The sequence below is a fragment of the Helianthus annuus genome, chromosome 9, assembly GCF_002127325.2.
Source record: "Helianthus annuus cultivar XRQ/B chromosome 9, HanXRQr2.0-SUNRISE, whole genome shotgun sequence".
Lineage (NCBI taxonomy): Eukaryota > Viridiplantae > Streptophyta > Magnoliopsida > Asterales > Asteraceae > Helianthus > Helianthus annuus.
In genome coordinates this window covers 103,980,268-103,992,616 of record NC_035441.2, presented here as the reverse complement: position 1 = coordinate 103,992,616, position 12,349 = coordinate 103,980,268, and the positions used below count along the sequence as shown (strand labels likewise).

General features: G+C 38.8%; 1 protein-coding gene across 1 annotated transcript in view; it reads right to left on the bottom strand.

Moving 5' to 3' along the window:
• Window positions 1–11,211, bottom strand: part of LOC110876105 (protein PXR1-like) — a 38,829-nt gene extending 27,618 nt beyond the window's left edge. Inside the window, exons 1-2 of the mRNA XM_022124283.1 lie at window positions 11,067–11,211; window positions 4,344–4,442 (exon numbers count right to left, since the gene is read on the bottom strand). Coding sequence (XP_021979975.1) covers window positions 4,344–4,442; window positions 11,067–11,211 — 244 coding nt within the window. The remainder of the gene's footprint in view (window positions 1–4,343; window positions 4,443–11,066) is intronic.
• Between the last annotated feature and the right edge of the window lie 1,138 nt (window positions 11,212–12,349).

Below are 12,349 nucleotides of genomic sequence, written 5' to 3'. Positions count from 1 at the left end.
CAGGTAGGAGACAAAGTGTTATTGAAAGTCTCTCCTTGGAAAGGAGTGGTAAGATTCATCAAAAGAAGAAAGCTAAGCCCTAGGTATATTGGACCTTTTGAAATTATTAGAAGAATAGGATCTGTAGCCTATCAGCTACAACTGCCAGAGGAAATGGCAGGAATACATGATGTATTTCATGTATCTAATCTCAAGAAATGCTTAGCTGATGAATCACTGATGGTACCTCTTAAGGATATAGAGGTAAATGAGCAACTTAAATTTGTAGAAAGACCTCTACAGGTTGAAGACAAGAAAGTTAAGAACCTCAAGCACAAGAGATTAGTTCTGGTCAAAGTGAAATGGGACTCCAAAAGAGGACCAGAGTATACATGGGAGCTTGAATCAGAAATACAAAGGAAATATCCACACTTGTTCCAATAGATCTTGAGGAGAGCTCTAAAACAAGGTGGGGTGGATATAACAACCCTCCAAAACATTTCCGACGCCCTAAAAATATTTAAAATATCCCAATATGTCCTAAAATACACCTCGTATATGAAAACAAGCCCCGAATACCTTTACATAATTAAAAATAAAATAAAAATCAAATTTTAGGGGTGCTCGCGGGCCGCGAAGGCCTTGCCTTCAGGCTTCGCGGGGCGCGACAACCAGCCACCAGGGCGAGCCCCCAGGCTGTCACGTGTTATGATCGTGTCGAAGCTAAAATCAATGAATCAGCAACCCTAGAGTCTACAGCCCTACGTCGCGGGCCGCGAAGGACTATCCTTCGGCTTACGCGGGCCGCGAGGGAGTCCGAGATCAGGACTGTAAATAGAAGGCTTCGGCCGTTCATTTGAAATCGTTAACAACTTTTTTCTCTCTCGAATTTTCTTATAGCATAAGCTATTCTCAGGCATTATACCTCGCCTAATTAACGAAGTTTTGCCCCGTTGTAAGTATCATAACCCCGGTTACGTATTAGATACGCTGCCCGATTGATCCAGGGTTCCGTAACGGCTGTCGAGGTTCTGCACGACGTAGTCGTTGGAATGCCGTCTCGGGGAGGTTATTACTAATGTAAATATTGGTTTATTATACTAACGCGTTTGTATTTTTGTATTTAATAGATAATCACTAGGAAATCCTTAAGGAAAACCCTAAGACAACAATGTAGTAATCTCCTTTTTGTTAACTGTTTTTACAAAACCTCACTTAATTAACACTATATTAAACAGTGATTGTGTATTTGCATTCTACAATTATCGTCGGTATGTTAGGGTTTTGTATACAAAATTTGTTACTACATTATGAGTAGTAACATGACCACAAGTCGGGTTGACAGTACTGTGGGTGGTAATTAAAGTAGATGGAAACAAATGTAATTGCGCGACCGCCCTCAATACTGTACAATGGTTTTACTTAACTCGATTAAACTGAGATTCACTCACCAGTATTTCCCACTGACAAAATGTTTTTAAACGTGTTCTAGGTAACAAAATGTGAAAGCCAATTAGAAGCCAGCTGGACAACACTGAAGGCTTTGGAAAGTGGCTATAAAGTTACCTAAAATAAAGATGATGTTTTTACTAAATAAAATAGGATTTATCCCTATAAAATGTGTGTACTTAAAACTTGGGATTTTTCCCACGTATTTAAAATTATGAAAGTGTGGTATTTTACTCTGATAAAATATTTCCTAACTACGGTCCTGATGTAATTTCCGCTGCCAAAATGATAAACACAGATACCACCGAAACTGGCCGCGACTGCCCGTTCCCGGGTTGTTAGGGAACGGGGGTTGCGACATAGAACGAGATGACAAACATCGTGATGTTGTTCCGGCGAGCTCGGTTTCTCCGGTGTAACTCCGGTTAATGCGGCGAAACGGCAAGGAAAAGCCGTGGGTCTCGACAGCAAATCAAAGTACAAATAAATAAATAAAAGTTTAATAATATAAAAAGTACAAATAAAATTAAAAAAAACACAAAGATCTTCAATTAAAACACAAACATACGAACATAAACGAACGTAAATCAACGAATGTTCATGAACATGTTCACGAACACGTTCACAAACACCTTACCGAACATTCACGAACACAATCGAACGAAGGAGACCTCTGTTAAAGTTCGTTCATTTAACTAATCGAACAAAATTTCTTGTTCATGTTTGTTCCTTTATTAAACAAACAAACATAAACGAACTTCCCGCTGAACGGTTCACGAACTATTCGCTGAACGTTCGGTTTGTTTACAGCCCTAGTGAGCTATATATCTATTATGTATATAGAGAATTTGTTGACTTGACTTGGAAAAATATTTGACAGATGCAACGTTTAATTGATGAAAAAGAAGCACAACCACAAAAGAAATATATATATATATATATATATATATACAAATATATATATATATATACATATATATTTATTATTGACTTACAATTGATCGACCCTTAATTATACAAAAGTAACGACAAAACTGTTCGACCCGATGTAAGTTTTCCAAACTTGCAATTTTCCTTGAGAGCTTATAATGTCAAAATAATAATGTTTTAAATGTGGATAATATGAGGAAACAAAGAGAAGTAGGGTGTACAGAACGAGATGACGAACATCGTGATGTTGTTCCGGCGAGCTCGGTTTCTCTGATGTAACTCCGGTTACTATGGTGAAACGGCTAGGAAAAGCCGCGGGTCTCGAAGGCGAGTCGACGTAAACCCATCGTGAACCTCCGATTCTGTCGATGTGGTTAGGAATCTTCGGCTCCAAACAAACCCAAACGAGACCCGAACTGTATTTGGGTTGAACCGAACTGGAAATACTACCCGAAACGTGACTCAAACCAACTATAATACAAAGAGAAAAAAACAACTGGACTTGAATCGAAGTGAACCCGATTCAAACTCGAACCGAAACTAAACAGGGAGTCGGCACTTACCGGGTCTATCAGAGGTATGTCGGAAGAGAATCAGGACAGCCGCCGTGTCGCCGCCGTCGCTGTTAAGTCACCGCCACCACGGGGAGATGGTCGGTCGTTCCTTCTCTCCGCCGCTCTCTCTCTCTCGTCGCACTCTCTCCCTCTCTCTACTGATGTTTCTCTCTCTTTCTGTGTCGTTGTTTAGCGTCTGCCGTCGAGTGTCGCTGCCATAGAGGTGGCTGGCCATTAATTTTGAGAGGAAAAAAAACAGGTGAGTGTGGGTGTCAGAGTGTAAGGAGTTAGGGGTTCGGGTGTGTGCGTGGCCTCTGCCGGAGTCATGACCGGAGCCGACCGGAGTTTGCTCTGATGACCGGAGTAGAGGGAGAGAAGGCAGAGAATTCTTGGGTGGCTAGGGTTTGGTTAAGATGAGGAAGAAGAAGTTAGGATGTTTATATAGTTAGGGTTTCTCAAGTGGGCTTGGCCCAAGGCCCACAAGCCCGTTTCTTGTGATTCGTGCGGCCCGATACGCCTCTGAAGCCCGTTTTCACAACCGCACGTCGTGAAATATCGTAGGATATATATATATATATATATATATATATATATATATATATATATATATATATATATATATATATATATATATATATATATATATATATATATATATATTTGGGTCAAAATACGTAAATGTTGTCGAAAATCACTAAAAGCGCGTAAAATGTGTCAGTTGTCGTTTCTTGTCCGTTTCTTGATCTGATTTCGACTGTGATTCTAAAAATAGAAGGCGAATACGAATTTTTTTAAAAAAAAATAGAATTACGGAAATGCGAGGCGTTACAATAGTACAGTCAGCAAGGGGTATTATTGGGCGTTTTCTAAAATAGGTGTAGTGGGGATGTGGGCATTATATTGAAAAGGGTGTTAAATAATTAAGTAAAAAAAACATCCAAAAAATGGTATTGGGCAAGCATAGGAAAGAAGAATGCATGTGATTGGCCAAACAATTGAATGTTTGGCGTGGTTTAAAAAACACCGAGGGGCTTTTTTTGAAAAAAACGCTAGAAAACGCCCGTGGGGGTGGGGTGGGGCATGATTGGGCGTGTTTGGGGGAAAAACTAGGAAAAACGCCTTAGTACGCATGGTCTTAGAATTATTAATGGGGGGAGAGGGAGAAGGAAGTGGGAACATGTTTTTCTTCAACCAATCACATGTGAAAGAGTGGTTTAGTTGACTACATAGAAATCATGTCACACTTTGTTGGGGAAATTCATGGGAAATAATTAATATCCATCACGTAACCTCCTGGCCTATTTATTAACTTCAATGGAATTGAATTAAGCACTTGTAAACTTATTAAATCATGGGACTTTTAATCCTCCTCCTCCTCGCCCCACTCTTAATATTCCTCCTTACACCTCTTTTGTATCTTGCCACCTTTACCGCTCTTCTTCCTATTCTCTTTCCGCTCACTCTTCCTCCTGTACTCCTTCTCCTTGTTATAGAGTTGTTGGGTGTTACTATTGGGCTCTTCTGATGTTCCTATTAGTACATTATTGTTACATGTTTCAGTAAAATTATATATGTATTTTACTACATAATATAAAAGATGATGGCCCATTATAACACATGTTGTTTTTCCTTGATGAGAAACAGTAGAGCTTCTCAATTTAGTTTAAGCAAAACTACACAGCTCGCCCTACCTAGCTCATTTCATTGGGGGAAGATGACTAATGCCATTCCACAAGAGTTCTATACAGTATTTACTCATCGAGTTTTAAAGACTTATGTTCATGGGCTTTTTTATCTTTACTGTTATATATCAAGACTGTTGCATCTTTATTTTATGTCCTTATATTAAGGGCAACTTAAAAATAAATCTTTCATTGTTAGTTATGAAGAAACTAAAATATGTGCAAGAAATGTAAGCAACTAAAGCTTTGGGCTTTGGTGTTATTTGATATTCTATAAAATGTGAATCCTTCTTATGGAGTTTAGTTATTTACAATTCTATCTTGGGATGTTGATGTTAAATGTTTTCACCTGTTTAGCAACACTAACACCAAGTCATAATCATATCTCGAGTACTTGGACTATGTACAATGGTGCATGATAGGGTTGCCACCTTACCCAATCACGCCCCCAAACACCATTACACCACCATGAATGGCAGTGCTTTACTCCACCATTATCATTACAATCACGAGCATTAAGGGGGAACGAGGAGAAGGAAGTGGGGCCATGTTTTTCTTCAACCAATCACATGTGAAAGAGTGGTTTAGTTAAAGGTCCACTGACTACATAGAAATCATGTCACACTTTGTTGGGGAAATTGAGTTTCCAACAGATGATCTGAGAGTCATGTAATCACTTTTAGATTGAACAAGAAATCACAATCAGATCGAATTATCTAATTGGATACAACTCATGTTTGAGAATAATTTATCAGAATCATGAACCAGAGAGTCTCTAACCAAAAGATGATTTCGAATTGGAGATGAAAAGTACCGGTAATTGCCTCTAGGCAATTATTATTTTTGAATAAAATTGCCTCCAAAATGTCCTAATTATCGATCTAAATATTAAGCCCAATTTCTTGAAAATTAAATTGCCTCGACTGCAACCAGGGGCTTTACCCCTTGGAACCCCCATGGGCTCTGCCGAACACTTAGAACTGTAACAAACTCAAACAATTGTGCACTCCCGCACCTCTTAACTTGCTTGATGTGTATTACAATTCCCTTTGATCACTGAGTTAATCTCGGTTACACTAAAATATCTAACACACTAATGATATGTTAAAACCACTACACTTAGTCTTAGTTTCATGTTCTTTCCACAAGTGCGGCGACATGCAATTAACATGTAGCCTCCGTACATCAAAACGAAATCCAATAAGGTGGTTTGAATTGAAATAAACATACATATCATGTAGATAGATAGGAGAATCTAAGAGTTTGGTTAACGTTTGTCTCAGCATTTTAGAAGCCCTCTCCCTCTCTAAAATAGTAAAATTTTGAATTTCAGTTTTTACGAAGATCATGATATAAATCGAAACTAAGACACACCGAATCCATAAACATAAATAACATTCAAATCGAAAATATATTTTTTTTAGCAGCATTTGCAACAACCTCGCCAATAATTAGTGATGGAACGTATCTGGGTTCCGTATTACGGAAACCTCTGAGAGCTTGTGATGGACTAAGCACACATGTCTCGCCACTCGATACGTCCATCCCGGTTCAGACAAGATGTGTCACGACCTTAAGGCCTTGTATTGGTGGCCTAACATGAAGGCTATTATTGCTAAGTACGTTAGAAAATGCTTGACCTGTGCTAGAGTCAAGATCGAATACCAAAAGCCGTCGGGTTTACTGCAACAGCCAGAGTTTCCAACATGGAAATGGGAACAAATTTCCATGGATTTTATTACTGGTTTACCAAGGCCCCAAAGCGGAAACGATACCATTTGTGTAATCGTAGACCGTTTAACCAAGTCTGCGCACTTCCTTGTGATAAAAGAAACCGACAAGTTTTCGAAACTTGCAACCATCTACTTGAAAGAAGTAGTTGCTAGGCACGGAGTGCCAACATGTCACGGCCCCCGATCCAGTTTCCCGGTTCAGATGCCGCGGGACAGAAAACCCGTGGTATTGGTGTTTAATTTGGCAGCGGATAATTTTAACAGGATCGTTTAATTGAAAATACCAGATTATTTTATTTCAAGATTTGGGACAAACCCCGTAATTTACAATAAAGGAATTTCCCTGGGAAATCCCTGATTACAAAAACATGTTTATTTATTTACTGAGCCACTTCATCCAAGCTGGTAGTTCTACGCGGCACTTTTCCTTGTTCACAGTAAATCACCTAAATCACCTGAAACATGTTTAAAAAGATTTTATCAGCGGGGAAATATTGGCGAGTCATTCAGTTTGCACAAAACGACACATTGTTTCAATTTACAACATTAAGAGTTTTCACATTTACCCCTATCTTATAATTAGCTGGTTCAGTTGTCACTCGACCGGATCTATGACTGTGGACATATCACTAATTAGGCTCGCCCACCTAAAGTGATAAATCATTAGTAGTAATGTGCACAAAACCCCCACTTACTGCCAGTAACTAAAGATTAGCGAAGACTTAATCATTGCAAATATAACTGGAAAACATTTAGGGTTTTGCAAAGCAATTTGATAAAAACAGAATGACTCATATTGGGAGTTTAACTAGACATAATTCGCCTACTGATTAAGCCTGGTAACCTAGTTAAAAGAACAATGCAAACGGAACTAGGTCAGTAACTTAATTCAACATTTACGATAGCTCACGAGATCGAAACCCTCACGACGAATGACAAAGTATAGCCCGTATTCAGGCAACACTTAAACATCCATCAGATCGGTTTTAATCGATCGGACATTGTATCGTAGCAGAGATTGAGTTATTACCCTGTTGTCACAACAGAAGTTTGGGATTATAACTATTTGTGAATAACATTGTATAACGTAACGTGCGTTGTGAATTTTTACGTCGAAATAGAACAAACATGCAAGTGCCAAACCCCTTCATTATATACTGAATTTGGACCTTCCCCGCGTGTCGCGCCATGTCCCCTAGACCCTGGCGCGTGTCGCGACAGAGACACACCTAGGCTAGGGGTGCCTGGTGTCCTGCTTAGCCTTGCTGAGTCAGTTTGAACGGATTTTTTTTTGTTTCAACTTCGATTTTTGAAGATAATTATCAATTAGGGGATATCCCCTTGAGTTTTAAGGGGCCTTGATCCTAGTTTTGGCCGTTTTAAAAATTATGGGTCACGCAATATCACTTGGAGGTCTCAATTAGGGTTTCCTAATGGGCATTAAAGTACGAAATAAAAATTTTGGCAAGGGTTGTTACACCCTCCCCACCTTGTTTAAAATCTCGTCCTCGAGATTTACTGGAACAAGTGAGGGTACTTTCGCTTCATTTCCGATTCCAGTTCCCATGTATACTCTGGTCCTCTTTTCGAATCCCATTTCACTTTAACCAGCACCAATCTCTTGTGCTTGACGTGCTTGACCTTTCTGTCTTCCATTTGGAGAGCTCTTTGAACGAATTTTAGCTTTTCATTTATCTCTACGTCTTGAAGAGGTACTACCAGTGATTCATCAGATAAACACTTTTTAAAATTGGATACATGAAACACATTATGTACCCCAGCTAGCTCTTATGGTAGTTGTAGTTGATAGGCAACTGGTCCTATTCGTTGGGTAACTGTGAATGGTCCTATGTATCTTGAACTTAGCTTTCCTTTCTTACCGAATCGAACTACCCCTTTCCATGGCTTGCGTCGATTGTCTGCATAACTCTTCTGGTGATCTCGAGCTGTTTTCAGTCTCTCTTTGATTTGAGTTATTTTGTCGGTGGTTTCCTACACAATTTCGGGACCTGATAGTTGACTTTCTCCTATTTCTTCCCAACATACTGGGGTTCTACAATTTCGTCCATACAATGTTTCGAATGGGGCAACATTTATGCTTGTATGATAACTATTGTTATAGGAGAATTCTATTAATGGTAAGTGGTCATCCCAATTTCCACCGAAATCTACTACACATGCCCTGAGCATGTCTTCTAGAGTTTGGATTGTTATTTCACTTTGTCCATCTGTTTGGGGATGGTATGCAGTACTTAGATTTAGTCGGGTCTCCATTGCTCCTTGGAAACTTTTCCAGAAATGCGAAGTGAAACGACTATCCCTATCTGACACAATGGAGAGTGGAACTCCATGTGAGGATACTACCTCATCTACATACAACTTTGCTAATCTTCCCATGCTAAAGGTTTACTTCATTGGTAAGAAATGACCTGATTTGGTTAAGCGATCCATAATCACCCAGATTGCATCGTTACCCTTTTTGGTTTTGGGCAATTTAGTAACAAATTCCATTGTTATGAGTTCCCATTTCCATACAGGCATTTCTAACTGTTGAAGCAAACCTGAAGGTTTCTAGTGTTCTGCCTTAACTTGCGAACAAGTTAGACACTTAGAAACGTATCTAGCTATGTCCTTCTTCATTCCTATCCACCAGAAGTTATTTCTTAAGTCCTGAAACATCTTGTTATTACCAGGATGCATTGTATATCTAGATTTATGGGCTTCCTCTAAAATCTTATCTCTTAAATTTCCTTGCTTAGGTACCCAAATCATCTTCTTATGGAATTTCCAAATTCCATCAGTTCCTTGTTCTAATTCCTTTATCAGTCCTTTTATTCCTTCAGCATCGTCCTTGATGGCTGTTTCCTGAACGTTCTTCAGTTGTTCCATTAAATCTAATTGGAGATTTAATCTCTGAGCATGAACTCGCCTTTGCTTTTCATGATATTTACGACTTAGGGCATCCACTACTACATTAGCCTTTCCTTCGTGATATAGGATATCACAGTCGTAATCACTTAGAATTTCCATCCATCTTCTTTGCCTCATGTTTAATTTTTTGTGATCCGTATAGACAGTAAACTTACTTCCATACAGGTAATGTCTCCAAATCTTAAGGGCAAAAATTATTGCTCCTAATTCTAAATCATGTGCCGTATAATTTTCCTCGTGCTTTTTCAACTGTCTTGATGCATACGCAATTACCTTTTTGCGTTGCATTAGCATACATCCTAACCCTAGCTTAGAAGCATCACAGAAGACTTCAAAATCTTCTTTTCCTTCTGAAAGAGAAAGGTTTGGGGCATTCGTTAACCTTTGCTTTAAAATCCTAAAGGCCTCTTCTTGCTTGGGTCCCTATTCAAACTTAATAGTTTTACAGGTTAGCTTAGTTAATGGAACAGCTATCTTAGAAAAGTCTTTAATGAAGTGCCTATAATATCCCGCTAGACCTAGAAAACTTCTAACTTTGGTAGCTGATTGCGGAACCTTCTAGTTCGTGATTGCTTCTATCTTGGAGGGATCTACGTGAATACCTTCATGATTCACCATATGTCCTAAAAATTCCACCTCCTGTAGCCAAAATTCACACTTTGAGAATTTGGCGTAAAGCTTTTCCTTTCTTAATAAGGTTAAGAGTGCATGCAGGTTTTCACAATGTTAATTCTGATCTTTGGAATAAATAAGTATATCGTCAATGAAGACAATTACAAATTTATCCCGATACGGCTTACAGATCCTATTCATCATGTCCATGAATGCAGCAGGAGCATTCGTTAACCCAAAGGGCATGACTGTAAACTCGTAGTGGCCATACCTAGTCCTAAAAGCAGTTTTAGGTATGTGTTCTTCCTGTACTTTCAACTGATGATATCCGGAACACAAATCTATCTTAGAGAAATATCTAGCTCCTTGAAGTTGATCAAAAATATCATCAATCCTAGGTAATGGGTATCGATTCTTAATTGTAACCTTATTCAATTCCCTATAATCGATACACATCCGCATCGAACCATCCTTCTTTCTCACGAACAACACGGGTGCTCCCCAAGGGGATGAACTAGGTTGAATGAATCCTTTGCCTAAAAATTCATCTAACTGCTTTTTCAATTCTAACATTTTGGTGGGTGCTAACCGATAGGGTTCCTTAGCTATTGGTGCTGTTCTAGGGATTAGATGAATTCAAACTCTACTTCCCTATCGGGCGGTAATCCAGGTTGCTCTTCTGGGAACACATCCGGGTATTCTGATACTACGAGAATTTCTTTAAGTTCCTTGCTTTTAGTGTTAATGATTACCAAAATCATATACACTATTCCTTGTTTTCGTTCATAACTAGCAACTTTCATTACTGAAATGAACTTCATTGGTTTACGCGGCTTATCTCCTGTTATCAAAATTACTTCCCCTGCTGGCATATGAATTTCTATAGAATTCTTATCACAAAGGATTCGAGCATGGTTGGCTACTAACCAATCCATTCCTAATACGACATCGAATCCAGCTAAATTCATAGGTAGCAGGGTTGCAGAAAATTTATGTCCTGAAAGTTTTATTTTTCCTTCTTGAAGAACCTTATCAATATTAATAGAATTACCTTTTGCCGTTTCTACCGTATAAATTTGCCTAAGTTTGGTTAAAGGTTGCTTAAGAGCTTGACAGAATGAGGTATTTATAAAACTTTGGTTTTGCAGCAGAGTCAAATAATACTTTTGCGTAAACGTCATGTACAAGAAACGTACCAGCTTTCACATCTGGAATCAGATCTGCTTCTTGAGTTGTCAGCTGAAAGGCTCTTGCATTCTTCTTATTTATTCCTTCAGCACGTTTGACTTTGTTATCAACTGGCTTAACCAATTTTGGGCAATCGGGCTTGAAGTGTCCCATTTCACCGCAGTTGTAGCAGATTACTGATTTCTTCCTGCATTCCTCCTCTCGGTGGCCTGGTCTCTTGCAGAAACTGCAATTTTCCTTACATTTTCCAAAATGTTTCTTTTTACAATTTCCGCAAAATGGCGGGGTGGAAGACTGCCCAGTTCCCTTTTTCTTGAAATTACTAATATTATTACCCACACGAAATCCTTGGGTTCTTTTGGGCCAATTCCTTTTTCCTATTTTCTTCTCTCGTGCGCACCAGTCCGTCAGTCAAGGTGTTGGCCAGTTCAAACACCTCGCTAATTGTGCGGGGTCTCACAGCTTTGATGTTAGGATCTGAGGCTGTTATGATTGTGCTTGTTTGTCATAATTGAACAAATGAATGAAAATAGATGAGATTAGATGCAGCGGAAATAGAAACAAACTTTGTAAACACAATCAAAGGGAAAACAGTTTTAGTAAACACATGCTTCTCACTAATCAAAAGATTACAATCAAAAGATTACATACATGCTTACATACTAAACTCCCCCTCAGCATGAGCTCAATGGTTGATCGTACAAGATGAAAGGAGATGAGCTAAAAGCTCGAAAACTCAAATATAACAGTACGGGTACTGTTCAATTTATAGTACAAACCAAACCACTAAGAATCAAAGCTGACGTCACCATGGAAGTGACATCTAACAAACTAACAAACTCTAACCTCTGATCAATAACTACTGACCATACAGACACTGATTACATTCTAAAACACTGATACATAAACACTGATTCTACATTCCACTACTGTAGTCTAACCACCGATGATGAGCATCAGTGCTTTCTTTAAAGGGTGATCATGTAACACCCCAATCGCGTAATACAACAACACGCGGTGGAAATATCGGGGAGTCACGTTACAAATTGCTCACAACTACTGGTACTAAATTGTTTCAATATTATTAACATCATTTTACAAACAAAGAATACATGTAATTGTTCTTTTGTTTTAGAAGTCTAAGGTCCGAATGTAGTCCTATGCGTTGCATGCTTGAAATAGTCGAAAACCTGAAACATATGCGAAAACAGTCAGCATAAAAAAGCCGGCGAATACATAGGTTTTATTAGCCAAATAAATGGCAAAACATTTGGTATTGCAATACGAGAAC